The sequence below is a fragment of the Dermacentor silvarum genome, chromosome 11, assembly GCF_013339745.2.
Source record: "Dermacentor silvarum isolate Dsil-2018 chromosome 11, BIME_Dsil_1.4, whole genome shotgun sequence".
Lineage (NCBI taxonomy): Eukaryota > Metazoa > Arthropoda > Arachnida > Ixodida > Ixodidae > Dermacentor > Dermacentor silvarum.
In genome coordinates this window covers 104887952-104906538 of record NC_051164.1, presented here as the reverse complement: position 1 = coordinate 104906538, position 18587 = coordinate 104887952, and the positions used below count along the sequence as shown (strand labels likewise).

At 47.1% G+C, this 18587-nt stretch overlaps 1 protein-coding gene across 3 annotated transcripts in view; it reads right to left on the bottom strand.

The window, feature by feature from the left end:
* Window positions 1-1472: 1472 nt before the first annotated feature.
* LOC119434100 (A disintegrin and metalloproteinase with thrombospondin motifs 7) overlaps window positions 1473-18587 on the bottom strand; it is a 40788-nt gene continuing 23673 nt past the window's right edge. For all 3 annotated transcript variants that reach the window (XM_037701414.2, XM_049658573.1, XM_037701415.2), the window contains 9 exons: window positions 17352-17493; window positions 16062-16244; window positions 12060-12195; window positions 11412-11507; window positions 10633-10787; window positions 8403-8478; window positions 7176-7293; window positions 5273-5496; window positions 1473-2200 (listed from right to left, as the gene is read on the bottom strand). In XM_037701414.2, coding sequence (XP_037557342.1) covers window positions 2045-2200; window positions 5273-5496; window positions 7176-7293; window positions 8403-8478; window positions 10633-10787; window positions 11412-11507; window positions 12060-12195; window positions 16062-16244; window positions 17352-17493 — 1286 coding nt within the window. In that variant the 3' untranslated portion in view covers window positions 1473-2044. The remainder of the gene's footprint in view (window positions 2201-5272; window positions 5497-7175; window positions 7294-8402; window positions 8479-10632; window positions 10788-11411; window positions 11508-12059; window positions 12196-16061; window positions 16245-17351; window positions 17494-18587) is intronic.

Genomic DNA, 18587 nt, shown 5'->3' with positions numbered 1-18587 from the left:
GTTCGGGATCACTGCCATCTCTCGCGAGAACCACGAGTTATTTCCATCTATGGATGCAGCCATAAAGGCGGCTTGTCTGTCTGATATCACCACTCATTGCCACTTAGTTGTTAGATAACGGGACGGTCTCGTAAAATGGGTTTCGGTTACCTTCTTGACCACCAGGGGTACATTAAGGGGTCGCCGAAGCGCAGTGCGCGATCGTTTTTTTTTTTTTTTCATTTTTTTTTATTCTGCCGCTGTCTGAACGCTGCCACTGCGCTCGGGAATCGAACTGCCGACCTAGTAAAAGATGGCTGGAAGACTTGTGTCGCTAAGGAAGGGATAACACTGAATAATGTGAACTTTATACGAGGAACAATAAAGCTTAGAGTCGTGTAGACATTTAAAAATTTAAATCCCCAGAAATATCTGAAGAGCGAGCTTGGTGGCATAGCCAACGCCCTCTTTCGAAGTCATTTTCGTTTCACGAGATAGCGATAACGCGGCTTGGAATTCGCGCTTTTCACCACTGGTCGGTGGCCTATATATATGCTGCCTCAGGGTAGAAAACGAGCGCGTTGGCACCGATGTGCGATGACTCATTCGTGTTTCTCTGAGATCACGCATCTTGGCGAATGAAGCAGACGACGGAAGCAATCGAGATACGTTTTCGACGGAATAATCGTACGCTTCGAGCTAGTTGCTTTACATTTACTTATATTAAAAAAGCTGCGTTGCTTTATGAAGAGCGTTAGGGTCATTGCTTCCATTTCAATTTCTTAGGCAAGACGTCCAAGTTTGTGTCACGTCACGAATGCGAATTGGGGGCCATGAGTGCCATGGGGGGCCACGAGTAAATACGCGTGACGCCTACACTTCACGCATCGAATAAAATGGCGGAATGTACAGGATAGAGCTTCGTGTTGGCATCGGTGAAGCCCCATATAACGGCCATGGCTTCTGGATAGGCACATTGTACTGTCGATGGGAGAGGCTCATCAACTAATGACATATATATATATACACGCGTCCTTCAGCCCTCGCCCAAGTAGCACTACTATTGGTGGATTGTGCACCCTCCTGTATGCCCTTAGTACTCATCAGCCTAGAGTTACTAGCGTGTATATATGAGCCAATAAACAGGTGTCCTTGAGGAAATGCGTGCAATTTACGACCCATTTTTTTACGACCCAGTTTAGTCCACCTAGTTACTAGCACCAAAGGCATAACACTACGATTAAAAGTTGTGGGCATGTTAGTTTGATTTCGTAAATTTCTTTTGTAATTATTCATTTTATAATTTTCTTGGCTAGTTTTTGTTGTGCATGACTGTGTGTACACTAGCACTTGCGTAGACATGCAAGATTGTTTTTGTGAAATTCACCTCTGTCTTGCCCACTCAGTGCCCCAGAACGTTCGTAGCTTTAATGAGCAGAGTAAAATTGAAAATGAAGCAATATGAAGTAAAAAATAGACAGAAACACAAGCACTGAATACCAAATGACGTTTTAATAAACAAGGAACGTATCTAGTAAAGCAGTTATAGTGAACTGATATTCAAACACTGACGTAACTGCGTAATTACTTCGCATCCCGTTCTACATTTCCTCTCTTGTGCTTAGTGGTCTCGCGCTCTTTTTTTCAACTTAGGGTGTCAACCAGCCTGCCCAAGTCATTCTTAAGGCCATTACAGTGATATTCTTGAAATCGATCGAAAAGATTTGGGGATTTGACTCTGTGTAAGAGACAAGAATATTATACTTATTGGTTCGCATTGGCAATCGCGCAATCTCTTACATGCTGGGCACAGGACGTTGTGTTCGTCTGCACATTTGCAAAGTACTTCCTCCTGGTACCGTCTGTTGCTGTTGCATGCACTGATGATCATCTTTATTGTTTCCCATTTAGAATCGCGCGAACTCTTCAACACTGTCCCCGAGACGTCGTGTTCGTCTGCACATTTGAAAAATACTTCCTTCTGCTAACGTCTGCTGTTGTTGCATGCACTGTTGCAGAATCGCACCAACGGGAGGTGAGCGGAAGACGCCGAGTCCAGTAAAGACTAAAGGTCGTCCACAGCGATGCGAGCTCGCGCTCTGGGCACTTTCTTCGGGTCCAACACTGCAAACTCCTTGCCGGGCACGTACTCCAGGTACTTCTCGACCAATCGTCGACCCTCGGTGTCCGGCGCCCAGTCCGAGTCTTCAACCTCGAGGACCTGCGACGAGGCAGAGCTTGTTCAGGCAGGCTCGTTCCGTTCCGCCACGACCGCGCTTGAATGCGATAAGGATCCCGATTACGCGCTTGCATCGCGTTCGAGCGAGGTCGTCATACGGCATATTGAGTTTCGCATGTAGAATACCAGTTGGAAATATGGTGCTCGTCAAAGAAGCATGAACCGTAATAGCAGGTCGGCCTGAGGGACCAGCCTTTAGCCTCCTATTCCGCGCTGGGGAAATGGTTTTAGGGATATGACATATACAGGGTGTCCCAGCTATCACGCGCAGCACGATTTAAAAAAAGAGGAACGACGTTACGCGAAGCAAACCTAGTGCGTATTGTTTGCAGTACATTGGAGTGGCCGCCAGTAACTTTTTCGTTACTGAGATTAAAGTAGGTAGTTGTAATTAATTATCTAACTCGAGAATCACTGTCCTTATTATCAAAGTATCAATGAGAAAATTGTAGAGCAACATGAAAAACTCCCGATACAGCTTTCTGTTGCTGAATATCTGCGAAATAAATGTGTTTTTCCGAGTGTGAAAGGAGCTCGCGAATACACGCACAATTGCCGCGCGACTGGCCACTCGAGGCACTTTGCGTGTATTCGCGGGCTTCTTTCACGCTCGGAGAAACACTTTTATGTAGCACGTATATTTACGAGCGAGGGTTTCGAACGACGAAACGGGCCGTCGCGCTGGAAGATCACGCGTTCTGGGCCGGTATTTTGTAGCGATGCCTTTTCGATGCTAATGCCTTTTCGGGCTTTTCGCGCTTGGTCAGTGGTCAGAGCGACGGTCCGCTCACGTTATCAACGGGATCAGCCAGCCGCGAGCGGTGGCTGGTAAGACTGGCATAGAATAAAGCATAACGCATCGCTAAAAAATAACGGCCCTGGTCGCTCAGTGGCTCGGTTCTGGAAATCTAGAATTCGTCGCTCATCGCCCGGAGCTGCTATGGGTGACTAGCCAATAACGCGAAGACGAAACAGGATGTACACCCGCCAGCAAAAGTATACGGACCAGGGGTTGCGCGATAAAGCCGTTTCCTCTGCCTGTGAACCGAACTTGAAATTGAGGACTGCAGTCCAAACTTGGCATTGCGAACTTTTCAGTGTACTCGTCAATTACAGTTTATGCTTGTTAATTACGAAGAAATTCACTTTTTTCGGCGACCCTGTGGTCCGTATACTTTTGCTCACGGGTGTACATACATCAGTCAAGTACTACCGGTTCTCGCGCGGAACGAGCAAACGACCGAATTTTGCTATATGCAAGGGTAATAAAACCTATTGCAAGCCCTTCAGAAATATTCTTTGTTCCTTCTGTACAGCAAAACAAATCTACTTAAGTTATTACAGCATTCACCACAACAGTGTCTCGGTGTGTATTTTCTGCCGTCACACCGGCAACACCGGGGAGACTTCGCTCAAGGTCGTCGCTCGCATCGGGTTCGACTTGTAGGCGACGAGCGGACGCGGCAGCCATTTTCATCGCGTTGCCTGTCGCCGTCGCGCTCAAGATCACTTACGTGGGATTTATATTTTACCCAAACTTAATATTTCTGGTTGGTAATGTTGTTGCGAATCAATATGAGTCGCACATGCATTGATACGAACTTCATCTTTCCGTTTCCCTAACGTCGTTGCAACTGCTTACGCTAACCTCCTTGAAGTTGATTTGTGATCTAAAAATAGTTATGTTGCCATGAACTGCGCCATTCTGGCTCCAAACTGTTCTGCGCAATACATGCCCTCACGGACTTCTCTTTTTCATAACCTGATATGTACAGTATTGCCAACCCGTTTCAAGCTAAACGGCGCAATACAACGTGAACACAGGCCCTATGACATACAACTATTACAATCTGCTTGTATTACAATATCCTGACGTCAAATTTACGCAATCGCCAACGCAAGCATTGGGCGGTGACCTGCAGCGCTATTAGAACTGTCCAATTAAACGCTCTCTTCGTTCACAGGAGGTAACTTTATTTGCGTTCAAAGCGAACAGCATTACGCATCTTGACGTGTCAACTTTATCTGTATGTGCAAAAATTGCGACACACTTCATGTTTATTTTATTTCACGCCTTCGTTGTGCTCACCCTGACGGTGCACTCTCTTTATTTCTTATCTTTTATCTTCCCTATTTCTCCATTGCAGGGTTGCAAACCGGACATCGCCATCTGGTTAACCTTCCTGCCTTTCCTCCTATTCCTTTGTTTCCCTCTCATAAAAGAATATCCGAGTTTGGATTCTAACCAGAACTGCAGTCTTTCTCCCTCTTAACATCAGGCCTATAATTTTTTTCTTCTATGTCTAGTTTGCGGTGCTTTGTGTTCTTTCAAGTTTCTTTGCTAGCCTCCAATTTTCAGCCCGTACTAAGTACAGTGGAATCTGGTTGATGCGATCTGCACGGGAACCGGTAAATACAGCGTATCATCCTAAAATCGTATGATCCAACGTAGTATGCAAACAAATCATAATATGCGGGAAAAAAGTATGCATTATCTTGAAAAAACGTATTATGCAAAATCGTATTGTCATGTGGCAGTGACGGTCAAAAACACAGTACCAAACTGCGAATGGCGAAACTAGGTTTCTATTGGGCGAATTTGCGCCCACAAAAATAGGATACACTCAAAGAACAACGATAGCGGCGAACACAGTCAGCGGTCGTCCAAAATCTGATCTTCGGGAAAAGCGCGTCGGCTTTTATACATGAGTCATCGAAGGTTCCAGAGTAATCGCTGGTGCCAGCGTGTCTTCCAGAAAGTATTACACAATTGGTCTCGCGCAATCAGATTACACAAGGTTCGGTGACAACAGACAGCCGATAGAACCATCGATAGCAGTCTGAGAAACTTCCGATACATGCACGCGCGTCCTGCGCTGAGCGATAACATTTGTTAGGCGGTGAAACGCGGTCACCCGAGACACATAAACAAGTACACGTGTCAGTATCAACGAGGTTCCACTGTACAGTACATGTACTTTGGGGGTACTTGGCATGCCCGCCGAAATGTCCGCGATATTCCAAGAACTGTACAAGACGAGAGTAACGATATACCTGTCCGGCCACGCTGTCCTCAATGCCGGCGAGGCTCCTGAGGAGCGTGACGCACTGCCCCTGCTGGCAGTAGTAGGCGGCCCCCTTGGACTTGTCGAAGTGGCAGCGGGTGCCGTCCGGCAGCACGCCCGTCTCGTTCGTCTGCTCGTTGAGGAAGAACTTGGCCGCGATGTACGCGTCACCCTTGTAGCCACAGTGAATGGCGCAGGCGCGCCACGACTGGGCTGCGTGTGACGTTGATACCAGAAAGCGTGAATTGAGATGGGCTATAGAGTAGAGCACTTTTTCTTCTCCATGTAGTATATTTTTTAATTCGTTGTTTTGTTACTGTTTGAAGTTTTGGGATGTTATGTCTTGCGTGATGTTATGTACTACGATGTAACTCGCTTGGTTTGAAATGGTCGCTGGTTCACGAACACACCATGCAAGCTATGCGGGGGTGCGTAAAGTGAGACGTGAGTAGAACGAGAAGGACAACAGCGACAGCGATGTATGGCCTTCGAGATTGGGGTGACGTACGCGGGCTCACCGCCCTATCTCGGAAGCCATGCACCACCAGCGTTTGTGTTGCTCGTATCATTCTCCTCGAGTCCGTGTTTCGCGCCACCTGCTTTTTCGTACTGTGAATCTTTACCAACATGCTCAGGTTTTTATAGTGATAAGCTTTACAGCTGTTTTTACAAAAGGATTGCAACAATAATTGTAGAATAAACAATTATTTATAATTATTATTAACACTCTTGCGTTCACCTGTCTTCGTGACCTCGGTAATACACAGGTTCTCAGACGTCTGAGTGAGATTGCAAAGCACGCCTTCACTGTCTTGTGTACCTTGCGCAGAGAGCCTCACTTTAGCTTGAAATGTCTCGCGTACGAACTAGCCCTGCAATGAGTCCCGCTGTGTATTTCTGTATGTTGCGTGACTGGCTGATGACAACACTTGTCACCGGCGTTTACTCAACCGTTGACTGACACATGATGAAACTTGAAATACATTAACACATTAGCTTTATATGTTGCAACATGCATTCGTTTTTTTTTTCTTGGTTATTCAGCTTTTTTTTTTTTCAGAGAGAAAAAGAATGAATGAAAGGCAGGGAGGTTAACCAGGAGTGAGCCCGGTTGGCTACCCTGCCCTGCTGGAAGGGGAAGAAAAATTAACAGAATGAAAAAAGGTCCAGTGTTGATGTCGCCGATGTATAGTGCAAGTTCTCTGCTCGGTATCACAGGCGCGCTCGCTCACTCCCACAGCCTTCGGAAAGCGCAGCAGCTTTTTTTTTTTTTTTTTTTTTTTTGTGGCCTTCTATGTAACAACCTGGTGTTAACAGCACCAAACCTTAGACGGGAACACGAGACCACACCACTATAGCGCTTTCAACAACACTTTTTCAACTTTCTACAACGTTTATGTAACAGCACCTGCTACCTGGTCTTCCCTGAAGTAAAAAAAAAAAAAAAACTGTGCCGCTTACGCCTCGACGTTGCATTCACCAATACATGCTCATGTTTTACTGGAATGGCCGATAGCACCGAATGCAATGCCTGTGATGACCCTGAAAAAAAATAATATAGGAAATATTCTGCGCTACTGCCCGTCCTTTGAAAATGAAAGGTTTTACCTCCGAAAACCTGCTACAGGTTTTCGGAGGTAAAAAAAAAATCCATTTTTTTTTGTTGAACAATGTCCTGGGGGAACCATGGTCTCGCATATCAGAGCTACGGAAGGTATGTTTAAGAAGTCGTTCGGGGCAAATAGGGCATTTCTGCGATTCTTCGGCTGTAGTGCCCGAAGCTGATGACATTATACGCACGTGAAATGTGCCAGTGTCGATGTTAAGAATGTTCCCCTGCGAAAACATCTATATTAGCGTTTGAGAAGAAGCGTCCGGCTGGTGCAGCTTACCTTCGCTGTACGGCACCTGAGTGCCCTTCGGCTTCAGTTCAGGCTTGGAGCGAGCGAAGAGAGCGCATTTTTCGTCTATGTACTGCTGGTTGGTTTTCGGCTGCGTGCACTTCGGAGCCTGTAATGCGAAATTCCCGCATAAGGAGACCTGCTGGACTTCACTGACTCGCAAATGCAGTCTCCTGACAGCAGAAGATTAATTTGCTGGGGCGAGTGGGTAAGCAGGTAACCATAGAAAAAGACACGAGCACGAGGGAAGAAGTAGATAGGACGAGAGCGTGACGAAAGATGGCGAGTGTGCCATCCTTATTCTTAACAGCAAAACAATGCAATACTTCGACAACGGTTCAGTCTGATACAGTTTTGTGTTGTTATAAACTGTGTTGCAGATGCGCAGAATGTTCTTTTTCTTCCTTTTTTTGTGTGTGTGGAAGTTTCAGTAAGAATATGCGTAGTTGTAAGTCCAGCGCTGATCCTGTTTACTTGTCTCGTCTTTTTCGCTAATTTACTGTTTATTCAGTAGTGACGTGAAACTACTTGCAGATGTTCGCAGGTGCTTCATGCGTAATGACTGCGCGCAGACTTTAGTACTACCAGCACGAGAAGTCAGACTTCGCATAAGTGGCTTGATGTTCTATATATTTTGGTCCTCTTCAAGGTATAAAAAGGCAGGCGTGAAAAACAAGGACAGAGGATCTACGACAAGGACGGCACAAGCGCCCTTTGCGTTTGTGTGGCATTTCTGTTGTCCTTGACGCTGCTCTCGCATTGGGTGTTCTGTGCGACTGCCTTTTCAAATTACGAATCCTTGCCAACTTGCTCAACCTTCTGTCCTTCTAGGTTCTGCTTACTTTGCAAGTTTGTCCTTTCTTTTTTATTCCTTATAGAATTCCTTTAAAGGCCAATAGGAGCGGAATTTCTGTTTGGCTAATTGGCTATAAATGAGTACAGTATATTACTGAAACAAACACTTCCGCCGAGCAGTGATGGTGGCGTTCTTTGCAGTTTCGGTATCAAAAAACGGTTTCTTCTGCAATATTTTCGTTACGCTTCCACTGGTACTTAAAACGCGAAATTTTGCACCGAGGTTCTTCTCTATCTACACTATCTTAAAATGGAGCTTTTTAAGCGGTCCAAAATTTTGTTGCAGTTGCCCTTTAAGACCTACGTAGGCTACGGGTGAGACAAGGCAAAACATTGCAATAAAAAAGGACTAGTATCTCTCACGTTCTTGTTGGCGGTGATGTCGCAGGGCCTTAGTTTAATGCTGTCTCCCTCGCAGCCTTCCAACGTGTTCTGCCGTCTGCGAGAAAGCGTAAATAAGGTTTTGAAGGAATCAAAGTCGTCCACGCCTGAGCGTGCGCGCTTTCCTTCGACGCTACGTTAACTTTCGCCCACTAAAGCACAAAAAGGAACAAACAGCAAATTTCGCAATCTGTAAAACGAAGCCACTTGGATTATTATCTCTTGGCATTTTCTCACCTAAATGACTACTCGCTTCTTGGTTATCATACTGCAGAAGGTCACTTCGGCGACAGTGACCGGGATTTCTTTTCGTTATTTATTATGTATACAATGTCCAAACTAATACACAAGCATTGCTTGGACACATAGCCAGAAGGCTAGGGTCCAATACAGACTAGTGGTATACAAGGGTAAGCAGACAAACAACAATGGTTGACAGGACTATATATGATAAGAAAGACTATATATGATTGGAACAAAATAGCAACGGTTCACACAGGTTTGCGGCCAAGCAGGATGTTCGATTTGCGCTAGTGCTCAGGGCTAGTGCGTTTGGACCAGTGACCGCGTCACAAAAGCGTAGAGTGCCGTGGCTCTTTCTCGTGTCGTGCGTTGATTGATGGCTACTTGGAGTTGTTTTCAACATGCGCCAAAATATCGATAAACGTGCGTTCTTGTACTCCACTCCCCATAAGAAATACAATCGAACATGTTACCTTGTGCTATGCCGCCGAACGTCATAGCAACTGAGGCAGGCGGTAGATCTTCCGCGGGCATGCTCCGTTCCGAAGCCTCATTGTAGACTCTGCTGGAAGCCCTAATGGAGGGCTCTGAATTAACCTTGAGCACCTAGGATTTTTTCATGTGCCCTCAGAGGGCAGTACACAAGCGTTCTAGCATTCCGCCTCCATCGGAATGCTGTCCCTCAGCCGGGCTTCGAACCCTCTACCTTGTGCTAAGAGGCAAGAGGCTATAACCACTGAGCCACCGCAGACGGTTATAAGCCGATAACTGCTTGCTTCTTAGACAACTGCACTGCTTCTGTGATCGTCAGCATGTCTGCCGGCAAAGTGTACGTGGAGAACAGAACGCTGACACTTTCTTTTTATTTAAAAACAAATGAAAAGAGTAGTATGGTAGAAAGGCTACCCCCTTTCACTTGGTTAATAGCATAGGAACTAAAGAAATCTTAATTATTCCACTAAGCGATACTTCAATAAAGCTGAAGAACGTGTCGCAGCACTAAGAGTAAAAGTCTCCATCGAAAAGTTTCCGTTATAACGAAGTCCGCGAATGTCTGGCGTACACCATTTTCAGAGGCACGAATGAGGCACAAACAATGCAGTAGACTCGATATTTATCGCAAATGACAGTGTATTGAAACAAGTGTCGAAGTGGTTCCACTGCTTTGTGATACGGTGCTTAATTTTTATGCCCATGCACCTAACTTTCTGGCAAGTGAAAAAGTGGTCTCCAATCCACGCTGTGAGGTGATTGGGCAGCGAAGCTGTAAAAGACACCTATTGCGATGTAGCTTGAAATTATTCACACGGCGACATTCACATGAACGTTACCTAATTATTAGCCGAAGACGTTTCAACGGCCTGCGACTTAGCTTGCGCCGCTAATTCGTGCACCTACAAGTAGCGGACCAGAGAAAATAAAAAAATGCACTTAACCACACTGTCGCCAAGCCTCGTATGCACGCTGCTCTTCAGGAGTCCTCTCTCAACGTGGCCTTCCCACAGCACAGTCACAACACAAATAAATTGCTAGGCGGGTTCTTCTTTACATACGAAAGTGTAATTACGTCACTCCCTGCTTCGTATGCTACAGTTGTCGCGTCCCGACAACTGCAACTTGTGCAACCGTAATATTTACCTGGAAGCGCTTGCGGCGAACGCTATGCGCGAAGGCGAACTTTCTGGTTCTCTTCTTTCGTTCCTCCGTATGGCCGGCATCGCCACTGCCGCGGACGCGCGGAGGCGAGCGCCACCTGGTGGTGCTGCAAGGAACCCATCGGCACAGGCGGCGCGCGCCGTCCGCTCATTGGTTGAGTTTTTGCCCTCGGGCACGATAAATGCATCGGGGGGTAGATGTATACAGCTACTGCTATACGAATGAAGAGTTCTTGTTCGAGGTGCTGTCTATGTGTGATGTTCGTGGGACAGTGGAGGAGTAAGCGCATGATATGCATCCTAGTCACACTCACCGTGGATCGGTGCACGCCCTCTTCATGCGCATCAGCGCCACGCTGTGCTGGAGGCACGGCTGGCTGCACTCGGTCACCGTTTCCCAGTCACTCCAGCCACCGGGCACCACGGGCATGGACTTGGGGAACGGCACACACTTGGTGCCCTGACACCACTGCACCGCCACGAAGGAAGTGATCGGTGACAAGCGCGAAGGCAGGCCGGTGATCACGGAGGCCATGTGCTCACAGTCAAGACGCACGTTTGTAAACAAAGCGCTGCTGCGACGCAAATTGTAGAAAATATGCCTGTTCCTAGCTGCAGTACCTGCATCACGCAAGACTGTAGGCATTTATTTGATGCCCATTTTGTTCATTTTATTACTAAATATGCTATGCAGGGAATCTCCCGGGCAAAAAAAAATAAATAAAAAAGAACAAAGAAAGCGGGGAGAAAAAAAGAACGCACTCGCCTCCAATTGTTCTAGGAGCGCGCCAATGCACATGTCATCACGGAGGTCATGCATTGGTATAGTGAGGGTCTTACATGTCAGACTTGGGTACACGGCTGTTTTAGTGCCACTACAAGTGCTACTAGAACAGCAAGGTCATCTGCGCGGCCTGTATCAGGTGCGTTCTTTTTATTTGCTGCATTTATACTTTTATAGCGCAGGTTATAAGGCCAGGCCTCAGAACGAATTTTTAAAGTGAATATATTCTACCTCTGCTGCAAACCGATTCATTTAACCCTTCCCTAGCCTCCTTCATCTACGAGAGGAAAGAAAACAGTTAAGGCTCACATTGTTATCTCCACAGTAGGTTCCCTCCAATGCATGTCCGGCTCCAAACAGGCCAATTCTTTCCGGGCTCTTGCATTGTAAGGCACGGCATACCGCCTAGAAAGACAAAGCCAAGATCGCAATGAGGAATAAAACACGATGAGAAATAAAGTAAGAAAAAAACAGCAGGCACTGATGCTGCACAGACTGAAGGCAATCAATCAATCAATAATCAATCAATCAATCTGGTATTGAGTATTAAGCGAAGCTTTATAGGCTCACAAGTGTCGGCGGTGGTAGTGATGGTGTCACGCTGAAAAGTGGGCCGATCCTCGGTGATAGTGCAGAAAGGGTCCAAGCTCAATGGCACATACCACGGACAAAAAAGAAAGAGAGAGAAGAGAAGAGAGAAAAATTAAGAGAAAGAGAGATAGAAAAATGGATAGAGAGCGAGAGAGAAAGAGAGTGAAAGAAAGAGACAGAGAAAGAAAGAAAATCACCACGAAGTTCAGATACACACACGACAAGCTTCGCTTAGCCGCATTTTCTCAACAGGGAAGGGCAGGTGATTTTTTTATTTTTCCATGTACCTTGGGTACGTGCTATCTTTATGTAACGCAGTCCTCGCAACCAACTACGCAAGTTTTCTCGCCTCGAAAGCAGACTTACACTCATATTCTCAGGCTTGATGCTGCACCTCGCGGCCTCGCTCTTGAGGAAGACACGGCACTGCGCGTCGGCGTCCCACTGCTGGCCAGGAGGATGCGAGCTGCGCCACGAGTTCCAATGCAGCACTTGCCGCAGTCTGCACAGACCACGGCAGCAGAAGGCCCAAAAAGAAAAAAAAGAAAACAATGGGGTTCTCGGTGTATACATCAGGAAAGCATGACTGATATAAGAATTCATTCAGTCGATTCTAATACTTTATCAGCCATCGTTCACGACCGGCCGATTATGGTCATAACGTAGGCGAAGCGCCTCTCGGACAGCTGACGAAGCGAGATAAGGAATGTCGTAAACTTACGGAACTTGGCGCAAACCTTGCATAAATCTCAGCACATGAATTTCTGAGTAACTTCGTCTGCTCGTCTGGAAGTGAAACCCTTGCGACGACATAACATTATCACGCATCTTCGTAGTGGAAACCACAAAAACATCATCGAAGTACTGCATTAGACCAGGTGTCCATAATAAATGGGCACCTGAATAAACACTCGCTACGAAGCCATTAGAATGGGAAGGACAGATTGTTGGGCTGGTTAGTGTATTGCACTCTAACTACGGCAACTAAACACAAATTGCTTGACAGACGCAAACACAATTGTGTAACTCCCCTCATCACAAGGACAAGCGGTGAGTTACACAAGAAAGTGCGTTGGTATCGCGTCGGGGGAAACGGCATTAGAACATTCAGTACTTGCTGGTTGTGTGAACTATCGGAAGCGGATGTGACGAAGAGATCTTGTGGGGTGGGCGGTTTCATTTTCGGCCAGCGTTATGTCAATGTCACGTAGTATATAGCCGACCCAAATCTGGGAGTATATATCAGTATACTTCTTTAGTCTGGCACCCACGTTTACAGTAGGAGTACATAATTTCAACCCTAGTAACTATCTGTTGGCGCAGCCTGCAGCTGATGGCTTGCGAAAATTGGCGGCAAACTTGCCATAAGAACGTAATAAGAGCTATCGCAGTCGTTCGTTCGGCCTCTCCTGTGACAAAAGATGGCTGACAACTACAAGCGCAAATAATTATGGTCTATACCAGCAAAAGCACAGTCTTATCAGCCTTCATGCATATTGCACTGCATTTTATGGTAACATAGGGAAAGTAATGTACAGTATATATACAGAAAGATTTCGATCACACTTTGGCAACAACCCCGTAAGTATTCAAGCGTCTATAGAGCTTAAGCTTGGCATGACATACCGGATATCGAAATTTCCTTTTGAGAGATCGTTGTTTTACGTTGTAATGGTCAATTTTTATTGCGATAGCAATTATATGGACACTCCAAAGCGGATTTCTGCCGTCGGTGTCGTCGTCGCAGTCGCCGTCACCGTGAGGTTCCGTATGACGTCAACGGCGATGAAATCGTCGCCGCGCTCCGGACGCTGTATGTGCTAGTGAAAGGGCGCGAGGGACGCGCGCTTTCATGGGGAGCGAACGCACGTCGGAGAGCAAACGCGCGTTCTGCGCCGTGCTCTCTGCAGGGCTGCGGAATTAAGCGTCTCTTTTCTCCTTTACAATCACCGTATATAGAGAGCAAACGCGACTTTTTCCGTCGCGCTAAAGGCCGTGGGGGGACGGGAGGGAGGGAGGGAGGGGGAGGCGACGTTTAGCTGCGGCACCAAATGCGTATTTATATAAAGACGTTGCGAGGCGACAAGGTGGGTCCCCAGAGGCACCGGCAACAGTCGCTAACGCCGCGCGCGTTCGGTGCGAACGCGGGCAAGACGCCGACGGCGTCGACAACAATTCTGCGCGTTGCTGGTGCTGCTGCATGTCCAAGTTTATACAGCTGATAAAACTACTATCCTTACTCCGTATAGCTAGATCTCTACTAATTTGCTATCGCAATTGATGCTTTGCCTTCGGGTGAAACTGCGACAATTTTTTTTCTGTAAAGTAAAAGGAACGTTGACGTTGTATCGGAATGAATACCAATGAGGTGTTTTCCTTCCGTACAGTGGGCCCTGCAAACGTAGACACATTTTATGGTGGGTGTGGCTTGCCAAAAATACGATGGCACGTATGCGCATGCGTAAAGCGTCTGTACTGTATTTATCAGTTGTTTTTAGGCACATCATTATCATCATCTTCGTCTTCATCAGACTATTCTTATGCCCACTGCTGTACCACAGCAGTGGTACAGCAATGGTTGTCATTGGAAGGGAAGACCACACCATCTTCCCTTCCAATGACAACCTTTCTGTAACTCGAATATATAGAGGACCGGTTATGTGTTCTAGGCATTACATGGTCTGCCAAGCTCCATTTTTTTTTCTCCTGTCAAATAGAAATTCGGCTATCCACGTTTGCTCTCTGATTCACACCGCTCTCTTCCCTTCTCTTCTCTTAAAGTTACACCTAAATGCTTTCGTTCCATCCCTCCTTGCACATTCCTTAACTTCTTCTCAAGCTCTTTAGCTCAAGATTTTAGTTCCGGTAGAATGCAATGATTGTACACTTTTATTTTTAAATATAGCAGTAGGTTACCGGTAATGATTTGGTAATGCCTGCCATCTCCGCTCCAACCCATTCTTTATCCTTCTGTAAGTTTTCTTCTCATGATCATAGTTACCTGTCGGTAACTGACCTAGATAAACGTACTCTTGCGCAAATTCTCGTGGCTGACTTCCAATCACGAGTTCTTGTTCTCTTTCAAGCACATACACTTGGCCTTTTCTGGAAATAAATCGCTAGTTGATAGTCTCGCGTTTGATCTGTCGTTTATTGCTCAGCCTACGTGTTCAGCTTGTTTCCGCTGGAAGAACACATCTTTTCAACTCAAACCAACTAGCCCGTCTCGTTACCCTTACTCTGTGACAGAAACGCCGTATTTTCCTAACACATCTGTTTCTGTCCAGCAACGTTTCGTCGAAGCATAGGCTTTGACAGTGGTGTGTCGTGCTTTTTCTGTCCTGCCGTGTCCATGTCCGTGTTTCTTGCAGGAACGTTTTTGTTTTTATTGCGATAGCAATTATAGGGACACTCCAAAGCAGATTTCAGCCGTCGCCGTCGCCGTCGCCGTGAGGTTCCGTATGACGTCAATGGAGATGAAATCGTCGCCGCGCGCCGCCGAACGCTGTATGTGCGAGTGAAAGGGTGCGAGGGGCGCGTGCTTTCACGGGGAGTGAACCCACGGCGGAGAACAAACGCGCGTTCTGCGCCGTGCTCCCTTAAGGGCTGCAGAAGTAGGCGCCTCTTTCCTCCTTTACAATCACCATATATGTAGAGCAAACGCGCCTTCTTCCGACGCGCGAAAGGCCGTGGGGGGAAGGGGGGGGAGGGGGAGGCGACGTTTAGCTGCGGCACCAAGTGCCTATGTATATCAGAGGCTCCGGCAACAGTCACCAACGCCGCACGCATTTTGTGCGAACGCGGGCAAAACGCCGACGGCGTCGACAAGTTTTGCGTGTGGCCGGTGCTGCTGCATGTCCAAGTTTATACAGCTGATAAAGCTACTATCATTACTCCGTATAGCTATCTATAAATTTGCTATCGCAATTGAATGCCTCGCTTTTCAGGTGAAACTGCGACAACTTTTTTTTTTTTTTTTGCAATGTGCATGCATCCAACGAGCTCAGGCAAAGACCAATCTCGTATGCAGACAGCGAGCGAAATGACAGGGTACACAGTGGGCAGCAGACACGCAATCGCGTTATCAAGGACTCCCATTATTCAGCGCTGTACCTTATTAGGTTACTCTGTATTACTCCGTATTATTGCGCTGTACTGTATTACTTGTACTGTATTGGGGAATGCGGGATATGTAAATTCAAGACGATGAGCAAAACGAGAACAAGATAAAGGCAGGAGCCAACGTTTCGACAAGTGGACTTGTTGAAACGTTGCCTCCTGCCTTCATCTTGTTCTCGTTTTGCTCATCGTCTGTACTGTATTATTACTCTGCACTCTGTGTGTGCAAAAGTAGGTGCGGAAGCCTACCTTTTAACAGAGGGTGCCTTCCTGAGGCATGTCAGTTTGACGTTCTCGTGCAGCTTGGTGAGCACCTGGAGACTGCACGGGGACCACCAGGTGGTCGTGTTGGAGGTTCGCCACGGACCCATCAGGTAGCGGTCCAGCGAGCAGTCGTCGTTTTCCGGCGGACCGTCGTGGTGGACGCCCAGGCTGCGACGCGTCCATAAATATTATAAAAGCATGTCGCGGAAGCGTTTGGTGACACACGCGATAGCGTTTACAGGAAGAGCTGCGTGCTTCTGGAGCTAACCTCTAGGTAGTGTCAGCATAAATTCAAGCGCGAACAATTCCGAAACAACTCCAGTGTGATGTTCTATTTCCAGCTTCACATGCATTTGTAACCGTGGCTTTTCGGACTGAAAAACGCACAATTATGACTTCTCCACAAATAAAAACCGGCTACTGAGCAATTATACGTTGTACTTCCATGTAATTGCGCGTAACAGGTGTTCCTAAGAGTTTTAGGGGCGAAGCTCATTAGTGTCGAGCCTTGTCCACCGTCGCGCCGTTGTAGCGCCACGCTAGTACTCGCCGCTCCCGCTAGAGGCGCAGCTATGCTCTCTCTCTCTCTCGTTCCCGACGCGCTCTCTCTCTCTCTCGACCGTAGCTAGGGGCGCTGCGGTGCACAAGGGCGTATGGTCCCTGTGCGCTGTACTTTTCTCCTATTTCCAAGAGCCACTCACACAAGGGCGTTCGTTCCCGACGCGCGCTCTCTTTCTCTCTCGTCCGTAGCTCTGGTTTACCCGAATGATCCCCGGTGTTTCGCCCACTCATCATCATTCACGTTGTGGATATGCGGTGATTTAAAATTTTTTTTGCGTTTAGGTTGACTGTGCATGAAAACGAAAAGATAAGTTTGTTAGGCATCCACATAGCAGATTTTGTCGGTGCTTGTTGTATTTCAGAGAGTGAGAGCTAACAGCTGTGCCGAACCTTGAAAGAAAGCTTATGATTTATGTTGAAACTGTGGGGAGTCACACACACGCACGCACGCATATACACACACAAGCACTGGCACGAATAAATCCAGGACAAGGAGACACAGGTACAAACAACAGCTAAGTCAAAGCTCACGCAATCCCAAAGCCCTCCTGCAAACGACAATCGGCACAAGATATATCGAAGATCACGTGCTTACATTATTTTGTTTCCTTCGATCGTAACTCTACTAAGCGCTCCAAACCAGGTGGCTTTACTTCTAAGTAGCTGTCTAATATTTTTTTGTTTGTTTTACACAAAGCTTCCGCAATCTCTTGCCTGTGTGCCAGTTCGTGAGCGGCCACATCGCTCGTCTGCAGGCCGAATGTGGTCATCGGCCTTCGCTTCGGATTGGTCGATCCAAACTCCACAACGACGTTGGCATAATCCCGGGTGCAGACGCCACCTAAGTAGGCCTTTCCTGCGCAAAGAACCGAGTGGATACACAGCTTGAAATACATAAGTATTTTTTGAAGAGTATCTCGTCGGAACACTTTATGAAAAATTGGAGGACGCCTTCGCCTGTAAGAGTGGAACGCGATAGCATTCAACGATCCCTGAAAGCTTGTCAGGCTTCCCGGCAACGGCCACTTTCTTTTTTCTCCAACTTCGCCTCGGCGCGCCGCTGTTGGTATGGTAGAAATGCTAAAAAAAGGGGGTTTGTGTTTCCCTCGTTACGGAAATATATTTTCTCGTGCATTCAAATTACAGTCCGACGCTATCATGTCTGTAGGTTGTGGTTAAGTCGTACTTTACAATTTTTCTGACAGATTTTACTTTGCGAAACTCAATTTTGTTCACTAACGTTTTGCGCCACGCGGAGAGCCTGTTTCATCAGAGAGCCAAAATCGTCCAGGGTTCGGGATGATATTCTCCGTCACCGACGCCGGCGCGCCGACGCCGACGCTGGATATTCTGCGACACGGGGCCCTTAACACTATCGCGTTAAAAAAAGTACAAGAAAAGGATTAAATTCATTCACAAGAATTCAGAAGGGTCGGCCTCAGCCAGCGTGCTCTTGCGCTGGCTGAAGCACGCGCTACATGAAAGACAGTCTGGTGTACTTTCTAAGTACGCCAGGGAGACCAAGTAAGTTTTGTACTACACTCAGTTTTCTTTCCAACGAAAGATACTTTTGGGCAAAAGTGTAGCAGATGTGGCAGAAACGCACAGCAGAGTGGTAAAATAAATTTCCGCCTCCATTCCACCCTGACGAAAGCGCATGTACAGCGAAGCTGTTGCCGGCGTTACACAAGCGCTACCACCACAAGGCTTCGCACCGTCGAGATCAATGTAGCGTCCACGACCTCGTTCGCGCCCTTTCGGTTGGTGCTTCGACGCCGCGCGGTGCACGTTCGCGCGTCCACACGCTTGCGTGTAACCCGCGTTCACGAAGTGAACGTCACTGTAATTTTTTTAAGTCTTGCCCCGATGTCGATTACGGTCGCAGCACACTCTGCGCGACCGATGTAACGGACAGGGCGCCCGCTCATCAAGGACAGATGCATCGTGCGC